Source organism: Meles meles, chromosome 17 (genome assembly GCF_922984935.1).
Source record: "Meles meles chromosome 17, mMelMel3.1 paternal haplotype, whole genome shotgun sequence".
In the NCBI taxonomy this organism is placed as follows: domain Eukaryota; kingdom Metazoa; phylum Chordata; class Mammalia; order Carnivora; family Mustelidae; genus Meles; species Meles meles.
In genome coordinates, this window is record NC_060082.1 from 40,088,186 (window position 1) to 40,107,669 (window position 19,484).

A 19,484-nucleotide genomic window follows, 5' to 3' on the forward strand; every position below is an offset into this window, starting at 1 on the left:
CATGACCCAAGCCGAAGGCAGAGGCTTTAACCCACTGAGCCACCCAGGCGCCCCAGTACAGAAATTTTAAAGGCTGAATTAATATAACAACAGAATTCAGTTTTTTTAGAAAATAATTTTCAAAACCACAAAGGACGTACATGCATAGAAGAAGTCCATATGCTTAACATACAAACATTTATAGCATATGCTTAGCTAAATAACATTAATCTATGGGGAAGGCACTATAAAGAACTACTGTTGTCATCAGTCTTATAATATTTAAATTTTTACAATGGGAGTTATTTTTAATCATAAATAAAAAAACAAGTAATAAAATGTATCAAGTTATCTAGACTTCTACATAGTTCTCACATGCCAAGAGCCAAGCCAACATCAAATGAGGCCTCTATTAAAATTAGTAACACTAACCAGGCTAAGGCAAGCCCAGTACTTTAAGGTGTGGAACCCAGACATAAGGAAAAGTCCTAGTTAGTGATATGAAAGTGACATAATTAGATTATGCATAAAGATGAAAGAGATGATAAAATGATCAGAAGAGATGTAGCTAGGGAGTAATGAGAAGGCATAGAGAAAACAGTAGAAGTAGAACTGATGGAACTCAAGAAAGGAATTGAGTCCAATAGGAAAGAAGCAAATATATACATTTTTATGTTTAGGGTATATAATGGCAATACATTACAGCTAACTCTTTGCTATCTTTGATAGCCTGTGGATCTGTCAGTACTGTTTTCAGATTGTGCCTAAATGAGTTGAGCTGGGACCAAGAAGCCTGTTTTGTTTGTTTTTTAAGCAGGCTCTATGCCCAGCTTGGAGACCAATGCGGGGCTTGAACTCACAACTCTGAGATCAAGAGTCAGACACTTAACCAACTGAGCCACCCAGGCACCCCAAAAAGCCTATTTGGTATTTGTACTACTAAACAGCAGGATAATCTTAGACTAAAATTCCTTGACATCTTTGGTCTTCAGTTTCCAAGTCCATAAAATGGAGGTTTAAATTAGAAAATTCAAAGTCAAGTTCAGATAAAATCCCATCATCCTAAAAGAAGACTGTTCCTCTTTCAGCTAGGCATCCCTTATCTACCACTTGGCCCACACGCACTAGAGATGACTGATGCTATGACTCTCCAGTCCTGCACTCAAGGCAGATGTTGGTAATGAGCTATAGTGCTTGCCTGGGTTTAGCGACCGAAAATCTCCATGTGGCCATTTGCAATCACTTGGAGACGGTACTTGGGATGAATATTTGCCATACTATAAATCCATAAGCAAGTTATGACTTTCAGTACAATTCAAAAAATTTTTTTAAAACACATTTAAAAATATATATTTTATTTATTTATTTGACAGAAAGAGAGATCACAAGGAGGCAGAGAGGCAGGCAGAGAGAGAAGGGAACTCAGGCTCCCCTGATTTCCCTGAGCAGGGAGCCCGATGCGGGGCTCCATCCCAGGACCCTGAGATCATGACCTGAGCCGAAAGCAGAGGCTTAACCCACTGAGCCACCCAGGCGCCCCCCAAAAATTTCTTAGTGAATTTTCTACATTTAAAAAAAAGAAAACTCTGATACTTTTCTCCTATGACTAAAATTGACTCTCATATTTTTGGACTGACTAGATTAATAGACTAGGATATAAAGCACTGTCAAGATAACTTGAATATGCCAACTTATATATTTCTTGATTTATTTATTCTAAATCACTTTTTTAATAACCTCTGTTAACAAGACTCCCTCAGACAAGGCACCAGTGCTAGGGATTCTACATTCATGCAAACTGTCAAATACCCAGCCCACCCATTAATCCTATCCTGTCGGACAGTCAGTGGCATAATGAGGTCTGGGGTAATGAACTGAATTGCACTACTAATTTACTTAGCATGTGTTCAGTATAATAAGACATAAAGATAGCAAACAAGGGTTTTTTTTGCAAACAAGGATTTTAAAATAACATTTATCTCATTTATCTCAAGGTTTTCTTCAAAAAAGTATTTTTAATTCCTTAGAAATAGAAGTCCCCACCATTTTAAAAGTAGACAAAAAGAAAAAAAGAGAAATATTCTTACCAGTTTTTCTGCTTCTGTGTTCATTTCCCTTAATTTTTTGATATGTTCCTTTTTAATCATGAGAATTTTCGACAATTTGGTCTACAAAGAAAAAGAGATGTTTTGGAATAGAGGTATTTAAGTATAACAACCATCAAATTACCAATCTTCCAATAAGATATTTTAGCAGATTTTAGTGTTTCAATATAAATAAATATAGCACAGACATTTTTTAAAATAAAAATCTGACTGGCTAGCCAAAAAACATTTTCTTAAAATCCACTGTAAGCAGAACATGTCAACAGGACTAAGGAGTCAATATGAACAAGCTTTCACTGGCCCACATGGGACCATTCATGGACCAGTAAGAACAACTGTGATGGACCAAAGCACAAATATGTTAACATTTGTGAGTTCATACAAACACTTTTTTCTAATTTTGAAGATTTTATTTATGTTATTTGACAGTGAGTGAGAGAGAGAGAGAGAGAGACAAAGAACAAGAGCAGGAACAGGAGCAGGGGGAGTAGGAGAGGGAAAGCAGGCTCCCTGCTGAGCAGGGAGCCTGCTGTGGGGCTAATTCCAGGATCCTGGGATCAGGACCTGAGCTGAAGGCAGATGCTGAATGACTGAGTCACCCAGGTGCCCCCTGTTAACTTATCAGATATAATAACGGTACTGTAGTTATGTTTCTTTTTTCTTTTCCTTTTTTTTTAAAAAAATATTTATTTATTTATTTATTTGACAGAGAATGAGAGAGAGAGAGATCACAAGCAGGCAGAGAGAGAGGAGGAAGCAGGCTCCCCACTGAGCAGAGAGCCCAATGCAGGGCTCGATCCTAGGACCCTGATCATGACCTGAGCCGAAGGCAGAGGCTTTAACCCACTGAGCCATCCAGGCACCCCTTCTTTTCCTTTTTTTTAAAGTAATCTCTACATCCAATGTGGAGCTTAAATTCACAACCTAAGATCTAGTCGAATGCTCCTCTGACTGAGCCTGCCAGGTGTCCCTTAGTCATGTTAAAAAAAAAAAAAAAAAAGGAAAGAAAAGAAATAAAAGCCCTTATCTTTTAGAGATACATTACAAAATATTTACATATAAATGATACAATGTCTGGTCTTTGCTTCCAAATAATGCAAGAGGGAGCAAGTAGGTGGAAGTATAGATGAAACAGGACTGGCTAAGAGTTGCTGAGACTGGTTCTAGCTCCATGATGGGTACACAGGGGAGCAGCAAACAATTCTGTCTGCTTTTATGTGCTTAAACTTTCAATAATAAAGAAAACTAAAAATTGGGCTCAGTTGATATAGACAGAGGGCCTAGTTAGATACGCCCCATACTTGTTACGGAACAGACTATAGTTAAAGCTCGGCAGGCCCAGAGCTGGGGACAGGTCTCCCTTCTCTTCCAGGTTGTTGGATTTTCACAGAAATATGTGTGATTCTTTAGAGGCGGAAGCAGTAAAAGATGGGATGAAGGCAACTGTTCCTTTATTGTTTCTACTTCAGTGTTGTGTTGCTTGTTTTTGATAGAAAATCATGGTTTCCTTTTCCTTCTTTTCAAAACCAAATCCTCTTGAAGAAGTGATCAGTCTGTTTAGATTCCTCAAAATCCCTAGCCCCAGGGAACCAAAAGTTTCTTCAAAAAGAAAATTCACTGTAAACTAGTGGGAGAGGGCAGAGGGAGATCTTAAGCAGGCTCCTGGCTAAGCGCAGAGCCAGACACAGGGCTCCATCTCAAGACCCTGAGATTGGGACCTGAGCGGAAATCTAGAGTCGGACACTTAACTGACTGAGCCACCCAGGCACCCTGGAACTTGCAAAAAATGTTTAATACTTCTTTTGTCATAAGAAAAATGTATTAGGGGGCGCTTGGGTGGCTCAGTCATTAAGTGGCTGCCTTTGGCTCCAGCCGAGATCCCGGGGTCCTGGGATTGAGCCCTGCATTGGGCTCCCTGCTTGGCAGGAAGCCTGCTTCTCCCTTTCCCACTCCCCAAAGGAAAAAAAAAAGAAGAAGAAGAAAAGAAAAAAGTATTAGGAACAGAAGATAAAAATATCTACTTCAGGGGTGCCTGGCTGGCTCAGTCAGTACAGAGTGCTACTCTTAATCTCAGGGTCGTGAGTTTAAGTCCCATGTTGGGCACAGAGCCTACTTAAAAAAAATAAATCACACACACACATGCAGACACATCTACTTCAAAGCCTAATATTAACAAGAACAACCGCAGTGTCATAAAACCTTACATATTATAAAAGACAGATACATAAAAGAACTTTTATTTTTATCTCTTAGAGAGCTTAAAATAATAAAGTAGTGGGGGTTTTTTTGTTCTTTGTTTTTTGTTTTTTAATACAGTAGTATTTTTTTGTTGTTTTGTTTTTAATTAATTAATTATTTGACAGACAGAGATCACAAGTAGGCAGAGAGGCAGGCAGAGAGAGAGAGGAGGAAGCAGGCTCCCCGCCGAGCAGAGAGCTGGACTGGGGGCTCGATCCTAGGACTCTGGGATCATGACCCGAGCCAAAGGCAGAGGCTTTAACCCACTGAGCCACCCAAGCGCCCCATAAAGTAGTGTTTTAACTAGACTTCTTCATACCTAGTTTTTGATGTTAAAATTAAGCACTGAACCCAAGTATTTCAGCATCAAGAAAAACACCAGTACTGCCAAGGTACTGCAGTAGTGCTCAGCTTCCGGCTCCCTCTGCTGGCGTCTCTACCTCGCTCCCTCTCTTCTCTCTCCCTCGCTCTCACGTGTGCGTGCACATAGACGCACAACCAAATAGGTCATATGAGCTTTGTTTTTACATCTACTACTCAAAAGAAAGAATTTCTTTAAAAACCAAGTGTCCTCTTTGTGAAGAGGACAAGGCTTGGATCTGTTCATAATTTCAACCTTTTTTTTTTTTAAAGAATTTATTTTCTTATTTGACAGAGATCACAAATAGGCAGAGCAGCCTGCAGAGAGAGATGGGAAATAGGCTCCCTGCTGAGCAGAGAGCCTGATGCCGGCTGGATCCCACCACCCTGAGATCATGACCTGAGCCAAAGGCAAAGGCTTAACCCACTGAGCCACCCACATACCCCACCTTTCAACTTTTCATATAAAAATATCTTATCTACCTTTGGAAACCAAAAGGCAAAAGAACGCATTGCAAGGATAACCAACAACATATGATCAAGGAATACAAAATGCTATACATATGCAATTAAATCATAACATGTTTCCTTAAAACAACATCAATGGCAAGTGGTTTAACACTGATTATTTTAATGGATTATGTTACCAATCCTTTTGTTTATGCTCTACCCCAAGCAAATGTAGTTTTTCTTCTCAGAAAAGGAAAAGAAGGGCGCCCGGGTGGCTCAGTTGGTTAAGGGTCTGCCTTCGGCTCAGGTCAGGATCTCAGGGCCCTGGGATCAAGCCCCGCATCAGGTTCCCTGCTCAGCAGGGAACCTGCTTCTCCCTCTCCCTCTGTCCCCCGTTCTGCCTACTTGTGATCTTTTTCTCTCTCTCTTTCTCTCTGTCAAATAAATAAATAAAATCTTAAAAAAAAAAGGAAAAAAAAATCAAACATTATTAGACTATGATTCAAAGTAAATGACTGATTTAATCTAATTTTCAAAGTGAACAGCTCATTATACTCTCATTCTATTCCAGTCCATTCAGGAATATTGTTCTACATAATAATTCTACACTTGTTTCAGGTGACACTTATATTTCTCAGTGTCTACCACTAGTCAGCCAGCCAATGCATTGTAACTGCTCAGTTGACTAATAACTGCAGGACGCACTGAGGTCCCTAATAAAGGCCTTTATACTTACACAAGTTATTAACAGCCAACACTCAGGTTTGACAGAGCATATGCTATAATGTTAGAGTCCTTAACACAGCAAAATAAGAACCAAATCTAAGAAGAGCTCAACAAAAAAGCCTTTAAGTCTTTTTTGAGTGTTACAACTTTCATTTCCTTAAGGTTACTTTATTTTTATTGTTGTATAATTTATTATTAGTTAATTAATTAATTAATTAGAGAGAGAGAGAGAGCATGAACGAATGGGAAGGGCAGAGGGAAAGAGAATCTCCAGCAGACTCCTCACTGAGTGCAGAGCCTGATGCAGGGCTTGTTCTCAGAACCCTGAGATCATGACCTGAGCTGAAATCAAGAGTCAGACATTCAACCAACTGAGCCACCCAGGTGCCCTGACTTTTATTTTCCAGCTTTGCTGGAAAGAACAGTTTTGTTTTGTTTTGTTTTTGTGGATTTATTAAAGCATCAGGACAGGACCCGTGGGCAGAAAAAGATGCTGCCTGGAAATAACAGTGTTCTTAAAACCAACACAATGGTTAAAAAAAAAAGAAAGTAAAAATATTTGGTCATAGAAAGATTCTCTATTTTAATTAACACAAAAGTTGTTCAGTTTTTTCATAAACAAGCCAAGACACTCAGAGCAATTCTTACCACTTGGATAAGGAATTCTACTGGAAAACCACCTAACGTTTCAGTGTCAGAGCCAGAAATCTTACTTCTCCAAGGCGACTGTCCTAGCAAAGGATCATTATCCTATAGGAATAAAAGGGAATCATTTAACCACTGACTGTTCAAAAGAAACCATTTTATTTTTAGATAAAAAATAAATCCAATTATAATTAATATTACATTAAAAATCTTACAAATATTTCCAGAGTTGAAGCAACTATTTACTTATATAATAACTGACAACTTAAAATAATGTAGCTACCTCCTGCAGTAGCTGTAATAGATGTGTATTTCATAAAAACATAACTCACACTCATAATAATCATTTAAATTACTGATGACATTTAAAAAATATTATTTACCGTAATCGGTGACTGGAGAGGAGGAGTATAATGTAACCGTGGTGGAGTCATAAAGAATCGAGAAGGCCGCTGTTTTTGTCCAAAGGCAGCAATTGGCATCGTCTCATGAGGCTCATTACTCTTTGAGAAAAGAGAAAAGTGCACAGGTCTTGAAGAACTTTATCGACCATCTCAGCTTTACAAACATGACACTGCACCTGGAGATATTCACCACAGAATCTACGATCTTACAAAGGTCAAAGACCTAAAACATAAGTCAGAGAATAAAAATACTACTTTGCTATCAAAAGGCTAAACTCACAAAACAGAAGAATTAAGAAAAGAAAAAGACTACTGGATCGAAACAGTTAGGAAATCAAATATTAAACAAATATAAAATTGACCACTGGTGCTTACTGTGTGCTAAAGGCTGGCTCAGTATTACCTAGTGTACTCCCAGTCCACTCTTACTGGCCGGGGAGAAATATTTGGGGATCTCATAAAGCAAATTACATTAATGAACTGGAAAAGCAATTTTCCTTTTTTGAAAGGGGTGGTTGAAAGACTGCATCCTTTAAGGAAAAATACTTAGGGTTGGTGTACTTTGCTCTACAGATGTAGTCCAAATTTTCTTTCTCTCCTATTTCTCCTCTCTAAAAAGTATGTTTGAGGAAAGCCTCACAATAAACAGTCTTAATTTTTAAAAAGTATGCATCAGAAAAAGAAGATTCTTCTATATTTGCACTAAGAAGATAAAGAAATTATGATTTTTCAAAAGTATTTTATATATTTATTTGGCAGAGAGAGAGAAGACAAGCAGGGGGAGTGGTGACAGAGGGAGAAGCAGACTTTCTCCTGAGCAGGGAGCCTGATGTGGGGATTGATCCTGGGACCCTGGGATCCTTTTTAAAAACTTCATTACACTGCAGAGTTGTTTGGTTCTTAAAGTTATTTTGACTTATTAGAAAAGTGCGTAACTCTTGCGACTTTGCTAAATCAAACGTGATTGGGAAATAATGGCCTAGTAGTTTAAAGGACTGATTCAAGAATTCAAAAGATTTGGATTCTGGTCTCAGCCTGTCTCTACCAGCTCTAGAGCCTTGAATAAATTACTTAATGTACTATGTCTTAAGTTTCATCATGAAAAAAGTGAGGGTAATTAAAAGCCACCCTGTATAATTCTGAGGATGAAACAGAAGAACAAATCCTAATGTACAAGATGTTACTTCATACTTTTAAAATCTTTTGTGAGATGACCAAACTTTAACAACAAAGCTGGAATAAAAGTGTCATACAGCATGTTCCCCAAGGTTATTGAGGGAGGAGGGATCAGCTCTGTCACACTAAAATGCTATGTGGGTAAGGTTCAAGAACAATGTTCACGTCTAGACAATGTTGAAGACTTGAGTAGAGTTCTGGTCCAGGGGCCTAGTAGGCAGGCCTGTGAACGCCTAAGGATCTCTTCCTCCATGACCCGAAGTCTTGAATCTATCACAAAATACAGTCTGTAGAAAATTCTATACAACACAGCTTTAAGATTTTTTACATTTTTGAGGCATCTGGCTTGTTTGCAGTCAGTTAAGCATCTGCCTTCAGCTCAGGTCATGATCCCAGGGTATTAGGATCGAGCCCCGCATCAGGCTTCCTGTTCAGTGGGGACCCTGCTTCTCCCTCCACCTATTGCTCCTCATACTTGTGCTCTCTCTCTCTCAAATAAATAAAATCTTTAAAAAAAAAAAAAAAGATTAAAAAAATTTTTTAAGTAATCTCCACACCCAGCAGGGGGGTCGAACTCACAAGCCCAAGATCAAGAGTCATGTGCTCTACCAACTGAGCCAGACAGGCATCCCAAATAACATATTTAATAGGCAAAAGACACAAGTGTATTATGAAATACTTACAAGAACTTCATAGTCAGGGATGGTATGGGTTCCAAGCCCTGCCCTATCAAAAGTTACTCTGTAAGTAGCATTAAAAGTATCCACAGCATCTATTTGTCCAGTGAAGAGACCATCGTGAACACCACGTAATCGAGCTGGGAAAAGAAACAAAAAGGCATTAAGATATTTGGAAGACACACAAACTGTCAAATATAAGACTGCTCCAAGCCTGTAATTTAAAATGTAGAAAGAGGGCGCCTGGGTGGCTCAGCTGGTTAAGCGACTGCCTTCAGGTCAGGTCATGATCCTGGAGTCCTGGGATCGAGTCCCGCATCAGGCTCCCAGCTCCGTGGGGAGTCTGGGTCTCCTTCTGACCTTCTCCTTGCTCATGCTGTCTCTCACTCAGACAAATAAATAAAATCTTTAAAAAAAAAAATGTAGAAAGTATAGTATTATTGTTTATTCTAATTTCAAAAAACATATGCACTTCATTTTAGGTTTAGAGAAACAACAAAATTTTCAAACTACAACTACAAATGATGATCACAGGGTGCCTGGGTGACTCAGTTGGTTAAGCAACTGCCTTCGGCTCAGGTCATGGTCCCAGAGTCCTGGGATTGAGTCCCACATCGGGCTCCCAGCTCCATGGGGAGTCTGCTTCTCCCTCTGACCTCCCCTCTCATGCTCTCTCTCACTCTGTCTCTCTCTCTCTCTCTCAAAATAAATAAATAAAAATCTTAAAAAAAAAAAAAAAAAGAATCTGCCTTTGGCTCAGATCATGACCCCAGGGTCCTGGGATAGAGTCCCGAGTTGGGCTCCCTGCTCAGAGGGGAGTTTGCTTCTCCCTTTCCCTCTGCCTGCCACTCCCCCTGCTTGTGCTCTCTGTCAAATAAATAAATAAAATCTTAAAAAAAAAAAAAGATGATCAGGGTGCCTGGGTGGCTCAGTCAGTTAAGTGTCTGCCTTCAACTCAGGTCATGATCCCAGGGTCTTGGGGTCAAGCCCCATGTCAAACTCCCTGCCCAGCTGGGAATCTGTTCCTCCCTCTCCTTCTGGCCTGTCCCCCATTCATGCTTTCTCCCGTGCTCACTCTCTCTCAAATAAATAAATAAAGTCTTAAATAAATATAATTTGATATATGAATGAAATCATATTATCTATCAGGGGAAATTTTATTTTTAAAGATTAAAAGCCACATAGGTACATAAGGGGAAAATACTTTTAAGTCATTGCTTTAAACCTGAAATTGAAGAAAAAAAAAAGTCAACAGAAGAACTTTGATTATACTCAAGTGAAACACTAGGAACAGTTCAACTACCGAAAAAGACCAGGATGATGTTCAGAAAAGATTAATACACCAGGCCTCAGACTGGGATGCTCAGAAAGGCCTGCCTGCAAGGTTGGTATCTGGGATCTTGAATTTCAGGAGTGCTCCCACTGTTCTCATACTAACAGAGGTGGTGTACTGCACCTCGGCTGTGATTGTCGAAGACAACCACTGCAGGGTTCTGGAAATGGACCAAATGCAAAAAAACAATTATGGAAACTGAAGGTTTTGGAGGGGAGGGGGTTGGGGGTTGGGTGAGCCTGATGGTGGGTATTATGGAGGGCACTTATTGCATGGAGTACTGGGGGTGTGCATAAACAATGAATTTTGGGGGCGCCTGGGTGGCTCAGTGGATTAAGCCGCTGCCTTCAGCTCAGGTCATGATCTCAGGGTCCTGGGATCGAGCCCCGCATCAGGCTCTCTGCTCCACGGGGAGCCTGCTTCCTCCTCTCTCTCTGCCTGCCTCTCTGCCTACTTGTGATCTCTCTCTCTGTCAAATAAATAAATAAAATCTTAAAAAAAAACACACAATGAATTTTGGAACACTGAAAAAATAAAGTGAAAAAAAAAAAAAACCCCAATTATGTAACATTTACTGTTAGGGCGTCTGGGTGGCTCAGTTGGTTGGGCGTCCAACTCTTGAATTTGGCTCAGGTCATGATCAAGCCCTGCTGTGTCAGGCTCCATGCTCAGCACAGAGTCTGCTTCTCTCCCTCTCCCTCTGCCCTTCCCCTCATGCTGTCTCTCAAAGAAACAAATAAATCTTGAAAGGAAAAAAGAAAAGAAAAGAAAAGAAATGTTTACTGTTAAAAAGTTGCTAAAGCTTCAGGTAAGGACAGGGGAAGTCAGTGGCCTTTCTGCCTGTGGCTTTTCACATCCTTACCATCACCACTCCCTTGGTTGGTAGGAATCATTTTACTAGTGAATAGCTGTGATTGCCAGAGGGGGCAGACTCAATACGGACCAAAGGGTAACACCTGCAACCCTGCCAGTTAAAAGTGGTAAACTCGATCAGGAGGGAATAAGAGAAGCCCACAGTTCTGTAAGCCCAACGTATAGTCCTGGCTGAGGTGAGCGACAGAACAGGGAGATCCTAGAAAAACTAAAGAGCCATAAAAGGCCAAAAGCTCTCCATAAATCCCTAGCTCACTGGAAAACTATGTGAATGGGTAGAGAAGATGTAAGCAAGCCTGGTAAAAAGTAAAAGCTAAGGTTCACTTGAAAACTGACAGCAACTTTATATCCCAACTCACACATGGATCAATCTGAGACCTTTCTTATTAAGATGCTTGATCACAACCTCTGCCCAAGTCACCGGTTGGTCATTAAGTTCTATGGACACAGATGCAACTCCTAGGAAGCCAAGCTTAAAAATAAAAGAATAAAAAACCTGACCAGAGAATATCAGCAGTTGCACAGGACAAGTTATGAAAGCAAACACAACTATCAAAAAATTAGAAGGCAGAGTTACTATGATCATTATATAAAACGTCAAGTTTCTTCTTCTTTTTAAAGATTTTATTTTTATCGGGCTCTCTGCTCAGAGGGGAGCCTACTTCCCTTTCTCTCTCTCTCTGCCTGCCTCTCTGCCTACTTGTGATTTGTCAAATAAATAAATAAATCTTAAAAAAAAAAGATTTTATTTATTTGACAGAGGGATAGAGAGAGAGAGCACAAGTAGGCAGAACATCAGGCAGAGGAAGAGGGAGAAGCAGGCTCTCCACTGAGCAGGGAGCCTGATGTGGGGCTCAATCCCAGACCCTGGGATCATGATGTGAGCCAAAGGCAGCCGCTTAACCAACTGAGCCACCCAGGTATCCCTAAAATGTCAAGTTTTCTACCAAAAATTATTAGACATGTAATGAAATAAAAAAGCATGACTCTTAATCAGGATAAAAGGGGTATTAGGTAGAAATTGACAGAAATGATAGATTTAGCAAAGACTTCAAAAGTAGATACTAGAGCGCCTGGGTGGCTCAGTGGGTTAAGCCTCTGCCTTCGGCTCAGGTCATGATCTCAGGGTCCTGGAATTGAGTCCTGCATCAGGCTCACCACTTGGCAGGGAGACTGCTTCCTCCTCTCTCTCTCTGTCTGTCTCTCTGCCTACTTGTGATCTCTCTCTCTCTGTCAAATAAATAAATAAATAAAATCTTAAAAAAAAAAGTAGATACTATATAAAAAAAGTAGATACTTTAAATATGTTCAGAGAATTAAAAGAAAGATGACAATACCTGATAGGACATCTTGACAAATAGAACCTACAAAAGAATCAAATGGGAACTCTAGATATAAAAAGCAAATTTGAGATAGTAGAAAAATCACTGAATTTGGTTTCAAATAATGTATTGTAGAAGTCTGGATTATGATCTATTAATCAGAGACCAAGAGAAATTATTCAATCCAAAGAACAGAGAGAAAGAAGTTTGGAAGAAAAAGAACAGAGCCTCAGACACCTACAGAAAGATATCAAGCTTCCAACATATTTGTAATGAAAGTCCCAAAAGACAGAAAGCAGAAAAAATATTTGAAGAATCAATGGCAAAAAATCTCCCATATTCGATTAAAAAATTAATCTATTGGGGTGCCTCGGTAGCTCAGTGGGTTAAAGCCTTTGCCTTGGGGCACCTGGGTGGCTCAGTGGGTTAAGCCACTGCCTTCAGCTCGGGTCATGATCTCGGGGTCCTGGGATCGAGTCCCACATCAGGCTCTCTGCTCAGCGGGGAGCCTGCTTCCCTCTCTCTCTCTCTGCCTGCCTCTCTGCCTACTTGTGATCTCTCTGTCAGATAAATAAATAAAATCTTTAAAAAAAAAAAAAAAGCCTTTGCCTTCAGCTCAGGTCATGATCCCAGAATCCTGGGATTGAGCCCCGTACCGGGCTCTGTGCTCAGTGGGGAGCCTGCTTCCTCCTCTCTCTCTGCCTGCCTCTCTGCCTACTTGTGATCTCTGTCAAATAAATAAATAAAAAATCTTTTAAAAATAAAAATTAATCTACCAAGCCAAGAAGCTCACTGAACATTCAAACAGCTCAATGAAATACAAAGAGCATCATACCTAAAACATCATAGTGAAATTTCCAAAGTCCAAGGACAGAGAGAGAATACTGAAAGCATCAAGAGAAAAATGATATCACATACAAAACAGCAACAATATTAAAGGTATATCTCATCAGAAACAATCTCATCAGAAACAAGGAGGGTCAGAGATCAGTACAGAAGGTATAAACAATACTCCCAACCATATGTCTAACTCACATATATGGAACACTTGATCCAACACTAGAAGAATCCTCTGAAACACACATGGGACATTCTGTAAGACAGACAATCTGCTAGGCTATATAAAACAAGTCTCAATAACTTTTTCTTTTTAAGATTTTATTACTTATCTGTCAGAGAGAGAGAGAGAAAGAGAGAGGGAGTGAGTGCAAGTGCCCAAGCAGGGAGAGGAGCAGAGGGAGAAGCAAGCAGGCTCCCTGCTCAGCAAGGAGCCTGATGTGGGGCTCGATCCCAGGACTGCAGGATCATGACCTGAGCCCAAGGCAGATGCTTGACTGACTGAGCCACTAGATGCCCCTGCAGAGGACATTTATGCCCCTCTTCCACAGATCTATATCTGAAGTGCAAGTCAGGTTCTGCTATTATTACAGGAATATCTATTTGTTCAAGTGATGACTAGCTTCTATTCAGTTTTACTTAACTGGTTGAAAAACTAAAATATATTTTGGTTTAAACTTCTTTGTCTCGAATGCAGCGCTCTCCTTAACAGTAATTTCTTTCTCTCTCTCTTTTTTTAAAGATTTATTTATTTTAGAGAAAGAGCACACACACCCGAATGAGAGAGAATCTCAAGCAGACTCTGCATTGAGTACGCAGCCCAACGTGGGGCTTGATCCCACTACCATGAGATCATGGCCTGAGCCGAAACCAAGAGTGACACCCACTGAGCCACCCAGGGGGCCCTTTGACAGTCATTTCCATACGGGATCACTGTGCTGACAATGCAAAGCTAAAAAATCACCAAAAACAAGAGCAGCGGGGCACCTGGGTGGCTCAGTGGGTTAAGCTGCTGCCTTCGGCTCAGGTCATGATCTCGGGGTCCTGGGATCGAGTCCCGCATCGGGCTCTCTGCTCAGCAGCGAGCCTGCTTCCCTCTGTCTCTCTCTCTGCCTGCCTCTCTGTCTGCTTGTGATTTCTCTCTGTCGAATAAATAAATAAAATCTTTAAACAAAAAAAACAAAAAAAAAAACAAAAAACAAGAGCAGCAACCTATGTTAGTATACATGATCACTAAGGAAAAAGTAGATTCTAGGTCAGAATGCCAAGTTCAGGAAAATAAGAAAAAACATGTTATTGTGGTTACCAGCATTATCCTACAGCTTCTGAGATTATTTAATAAGAAGAAAAAATTTTCAAATACATCCTTTAAGGAGAGTGACCCTAATAGCTGGTTAGCCCAGGACAATGTTCATTTACACCTATTATCCCAGTTCCGTTATTAACAGCACCTCCTCTTACATTCAGAAGTATACCCTTTTGGGTGATAAATTACATGGCCACTCTGCTCCTCTGGATGTTTATAAGGCCAAATGCACAATGCAAGAACAAGATGCAGTTCTTCTTCTTCCTTTTTTTAAAAGATTTTATTTATTTAAGAGAGGGGTGCCTGGGTGTCAGTTGGTTAAGGATCTGCCTTTGGCTCAGGTCATGATTTTGGAGTCCCAAGATAGAGCCTTGTATTGGGTTCCCTACTCAGCAAGGACTCTGCTTCTCCCTCTGTCCTTCATTTCTCTCTCTCAAATAAAATCTTTAAGAGAGAGCAAGTGCAGGGGCGCCTAGGTGGCTCAGTGGGTTAAGCCGCTGCCTTTGGCTCAGGTCATGATCTCGGGGTCCTGGGATTGAGTCCCGCCATCAGGCTCTCTGCTCAGCAGGGGCCTGCTTCTCTCTCTTTCTCTCTGCCTGCCTCTCTATCTACTTGTGATCTCTCTGTCAAATAAATAAATAAATTAAAAAAAAAAAAAAGAGGGGCGCCTGGGTGGCTCAGTGGTTTAAGCCTCTGCCTTCGGCTCAGGTCATGATCTCAGGGTCCTGGGATCGAGCCCCGCATCGGGCTCTCTGCTCAGTGGGGAGCCTGTTTCTCCCTCTCTCTCTGCCTGCTTCTCTGCCTACTTGTGACCTCTCTGTCAAATAAATAAATAAAATTAAAAAAAAAAAAAAAAGAGCAAGTGCATGCATGAGTGCGGGGAGGGCCAGAAGGAGAAGTAGACTTCCCACTGCGCTGGCAGATGCTCAACCGAATGAGCCATCCAGGGGCCCCAAGATGCAGCTCTTTAAGCACAGCAGATGGTTTGCTGGTAATGTGGTGAATACACCTAATGGCACCCCGAAAGTCTAGAAAGTAATTTTATTATAGGTATCAAAGGACAGCTTTAAAGATTATGGGTCAGAGCCTCAGGTATGGGCTACCACTCAGGGTTTGAGTTAACAAGAAACTGTCAAAACTTCTTTTTTAATAAAGTTGGTTCTTTTATTATTATTTTTTAAAAGATTTGATTTATTTATTTGACAGAGAGAGACATAGCAAGAGAGGGAACACAAGCAGGGCAAGTGGAAGAGGGAGAAGCAGACTCCTCGCCGAGCAGAGAGCCGGATGTGGGACTTGATCCCAAGACCCTGAGATCATGACCTGAGGCGAAGACAGATGCTTAATGACTGAGCCACCCAGGCATCCCAAAACTGTCAAATCTTAACTCTATTTATTTCTATAAATCATATCTTTCCTGTCTTTGTGATGGTCTTTTTCCCTTTACCCCTTCAACGTAGACAAACTACATTACCTTTGGGACACTTCAGATTCTCACAATTTCCTAACAAACAAATGATTTAAAAATCTTTTCATACCCTGAGTCCCTGACCTCACAGTTCTAGTTCTAGAGCCATTCAGAGTAATGGACATCTAATGAACAATTTCCTGTCCAGTGTGCTCCACTGTGCAATCTAGACATTTCCCCAAGACTCCTCCACTACTCAGATTCCCATCACATTGAGCACCTTGGTGTTTGTCAGAACTCCTCAGCTTTTCACTCTGTACTATAAGCCATTCACAAAGCCCAGACACTTTCTACCTGCCTGCTCTGCTCTTACTGCAAAACCCCCAAGATGCTTTTAAAATTCATTTTGTTGGGGGTGCCTGTGTGACTCAGTTGTTAAATGTTTGCCTTTGGCTCGGGTCATGATCCCAAATTCTGGGATCAAGTCCTGCATTGGGTCTGCTGGGCAGGAAGCCTGCTTTTCCCTTTCCCACTCCCCCTGCTTGTGTTCCCTCTCTCTCTGTGTCTCTCTGTCAAATAAATAAATAAAATCTTTAAAAAAAAAAAATTCATTTTGTTATTGTTTTGGGGGAAAAATTGGTCTACCACTACTTATTTACTAAAAACTATTTTGCAGTAAAGAAAGTGGAATTCTGTTTGTTTATAGCACTTTTCTTTCTAGGTAAAATTTACATACAGCGAAACATATGTAAGTGTATAGTTCTATAAGTTATAGTAAATATCCATGTAAAACAAACCTTTATCAAGTCACGGAGTATTCCTATCATTCCAGAAAGTTCCTCCTTCCTAATCAATCCCTTCTTCAGCAGCAACTACTCCTCTGGTATTTTTCTGCCATGAATCAATTTTGCTCATTCTACAACTTCATAGAAATGAAAACTCAACCATATGCATTCTGTAGCTTTCAGCTTCTTTTGCTCAGATATTGTCTGAAGTTAATCTACATGTCAGCAGTTTCTCTTAATTGCCAATTTGTATTCCATTATAAGAAAATATTAGGTTGGGGCGCCTGGGTGGCTCAGTGGGTTGGGCCTCTGCCTTCAGCTCAGGTCATGATCTCGGGGTCCTGGGATCTGCTCAGCAGGGAGCCTGCTTCTCTCTCTCTCTCTCTGCCTACTTGTGATCTCTGTCAAACAAATAAATAAAAATTTTAAAAAATCATGTTATGTCTATCCATTTCCCTGTTGTTGATTCTAGGTTTGGGCTTTAAAATTATGAACAAAGGTGCTCTGAACATTCTAGTATGTAGCCATCCTTCTGTGGACAGCTGTTTTCACTTCTCTTAAGTAAATGCCTTGGAGGAAAACAGCCGGATCAAAGGGCAGGCATAAGTTTAATTTTGTAAAACACTGCTACACTTTTCTCCAAAGTGGTAGACCATTTCACAATGCCACCAAAAAAGTCCAGGAATTAATGTAGCTCCACACCCTTGACAACACTTGGTGTTACTAGTTGTTTCAGCGTTAGCCATTCTGGGGTGTGTGTAGTGGTACTTCATTGCGCTTTCAGTTTACATTTTCTGATGACTGATGATGTTGAATATTTTCTTTTTTTTTTTTTTTTAAAGATTTTATTTATTTATTTCACAGAGAGAGATCACAAGTAGGCAGAGAGAGAGGAAGGGAAGCAGGCTCCCTGCTGAGCAGAGAGCCCGATGTGGGGCTTGATCCCAGGACCCTGGGATCATGACCTGAGCTGAAGGCAGAGGCTTTAACCCACTGAGCCACCCAGGCGCCCCTGAATATTTTCTTATGTGCTTATTTGCAAGTGTCTATTCAAGTGTTTTGTCTCATTATTTGAACCAGACTTTTTATTATTAACTTATAGAGTTCTTTATATTTTCTAGATATAGGTCGTTTTTCAGATATACATTTCGGAAATATTTATTCCCAATATGTTGCCTGCCTATTTATTTTAATGGTGGTTTTCAGTGAGCAAAAATTTTTAAGTTATACCTAAAAATCATCTTTTTTTTTTTTTTAAGATTTTATTTATTTATTTGACAGAGAGAGAGAGAGAGATCACAAGTAGGCAGAGAGGCAGGCAGAGAGAGAGGGGGGAAGCAGGCTTCCTGCTAAGCAGAGAGCCCAGTGCAGGGCTCAATCCCAGGACCCTAGGATCATGACCTGAGGCGAAGGCAGAGGCTTTAACCCACTGAGCCACCCAGGTGTCCATTTTCTTTGTCAGAGCCAAGAAATATCAGCCTACTACAAATCACACTGGTATTTTCCTGTATTTACTTACAGAAGCTTTATAATTTTAGCTTTCATGTTTAGCCCTTTGGTCCATCTTAGGTATAGTCCTTTTGTGTAGTTTACGGAAGTATCAAGGTTCATACAGATAGCTAATTGCTTCAGCATTGTTGGAATGCCCTTCCTTTCCACTGAGATGCTTTGATGCCTTTAGTCAATTGTACATATGTGTGGATCTACTTCTGGGTTAGGTTATCCTTTCCATTTCCATACAAACATTAGAATAAGCATATCAATTTCAATAAAAAAAGATGCTGTGATTTAGACTGTCTGCCTCAACAGATCAATCTTGGCAGAACTGAGTTTTATTTTTTTTTTAGATTTTACTTATTTATTTGCCAGAGAGAGAGAGAGAAAGAGAGAGAGCACAAGCAGGGGGAGTGGATAAGGGAGAAGGAGAAGCAGACTCCCTGCTGAGCAGAAAGTCTGACTTGGGACTCCATTCCAGGAACCCAGGATCAATGCCTGAGCTGAAGGCAGACAGTTAACCAACTGAGCCACCCAGGTGTCCGTCATTGGAATTTTCACAGGGACTGCACTGAGTCTACTGATGGCTTTGGGAAGTATGGACAGTTTAATAATATTGAGTATTCTAATTCATAAGTATGAGATTTCTTTCCACTTATTTGTATCTTCAGTTTCTTTCATCAGTGTCTTATAGTTTTCAGCATATCGATTTTTCACTTCCTTGGTTAAATTTAATCCCAAGTATTTTAGTGTTTTTGACCCCATCATAAAAGGGATTGTTTTCTTTTTTTTTTTTAATGGGATTTTCTTATTCAAGTTTTTTTTTTTTTTAAGATTTTATTTATTCAACAGAGAGAGAGAGAGATCACAAGTAGGCAGAGAAAGAGGGGGAAGCAGACTCCCTGCTGAGTGGAAAGCCCGATGTGGGGTTTGATCCCAGGACCCTGAGATCATGACCTGAGCCGAAGGCAGAGGCTTAATCCACTGAGCCACCCAGGCGCCCCTTATTCAAGTATTTTGAACATAAGTATATAGAAATGCAATGATTTTTGAATATTGATTTTATATCCTTGCAGCTTTACTGAATTTACTAGTTCCAATAGTTTTGGGGTGGAGTCTTTAGGGTTTTCTCCAGATACGATCATTTCGTTTGTAAACAGAGATAATTCTAATTTCTCCTTTCTGATTTGGATACCTTTACTTCTTTTTTTTTTTTAAAGATTTAATTTATTTGACAGACAGAGATCACAAGTAGGCAGAGAAGCAGGCAGAGAGAGAGGAGGAAGCAGGCTCTCCATGGAGAAGAGAGCCCCATGCAGGGCTCGATCCCAGGACTCTGGGATCATGACCTGAGCCAAAGGCAGAG

The 19,484-nt window shown here is 40.4% G+C and overlaps 1 protein-coding gene across 4 annotated transcripts in view; it reads right to left on the minus strand.

The window, feature by feature from the left end:
• The window catches only part of LIN9 (lin-9 DREAM MuvB core complex component), a 72,932-nt gene that overhangs the window by 15,807 nt on the left and 37,641 nt on the right, over positions 1-19,484 (minus strand). For all 4 annotated transcript variants that reach the window (XM_045982014.1, XM_045982011.1, XM_045982013.1 and 1 more), the window contains 4 exons: positions 8,767-8,900; positions 6,887-7,006; positions 6,507-6,608; positions 2,067-2,147 (listed from right to left, as the gene is read on the minus strand). In XM_045982014.1, the coding sequence (XP_045837970.1) occupies positions 2,067-2,147; positions 6,507-6,608; positions 6,887-7,006; positions 8,767-8,900 (437 nt within the window). The remainder of the gene's footprint in view (positions 1-2,066; positions 2,148-6,506; positions 6,609-6,886; positions 7,007-8,766; positions 8,901-19,484) is intronic.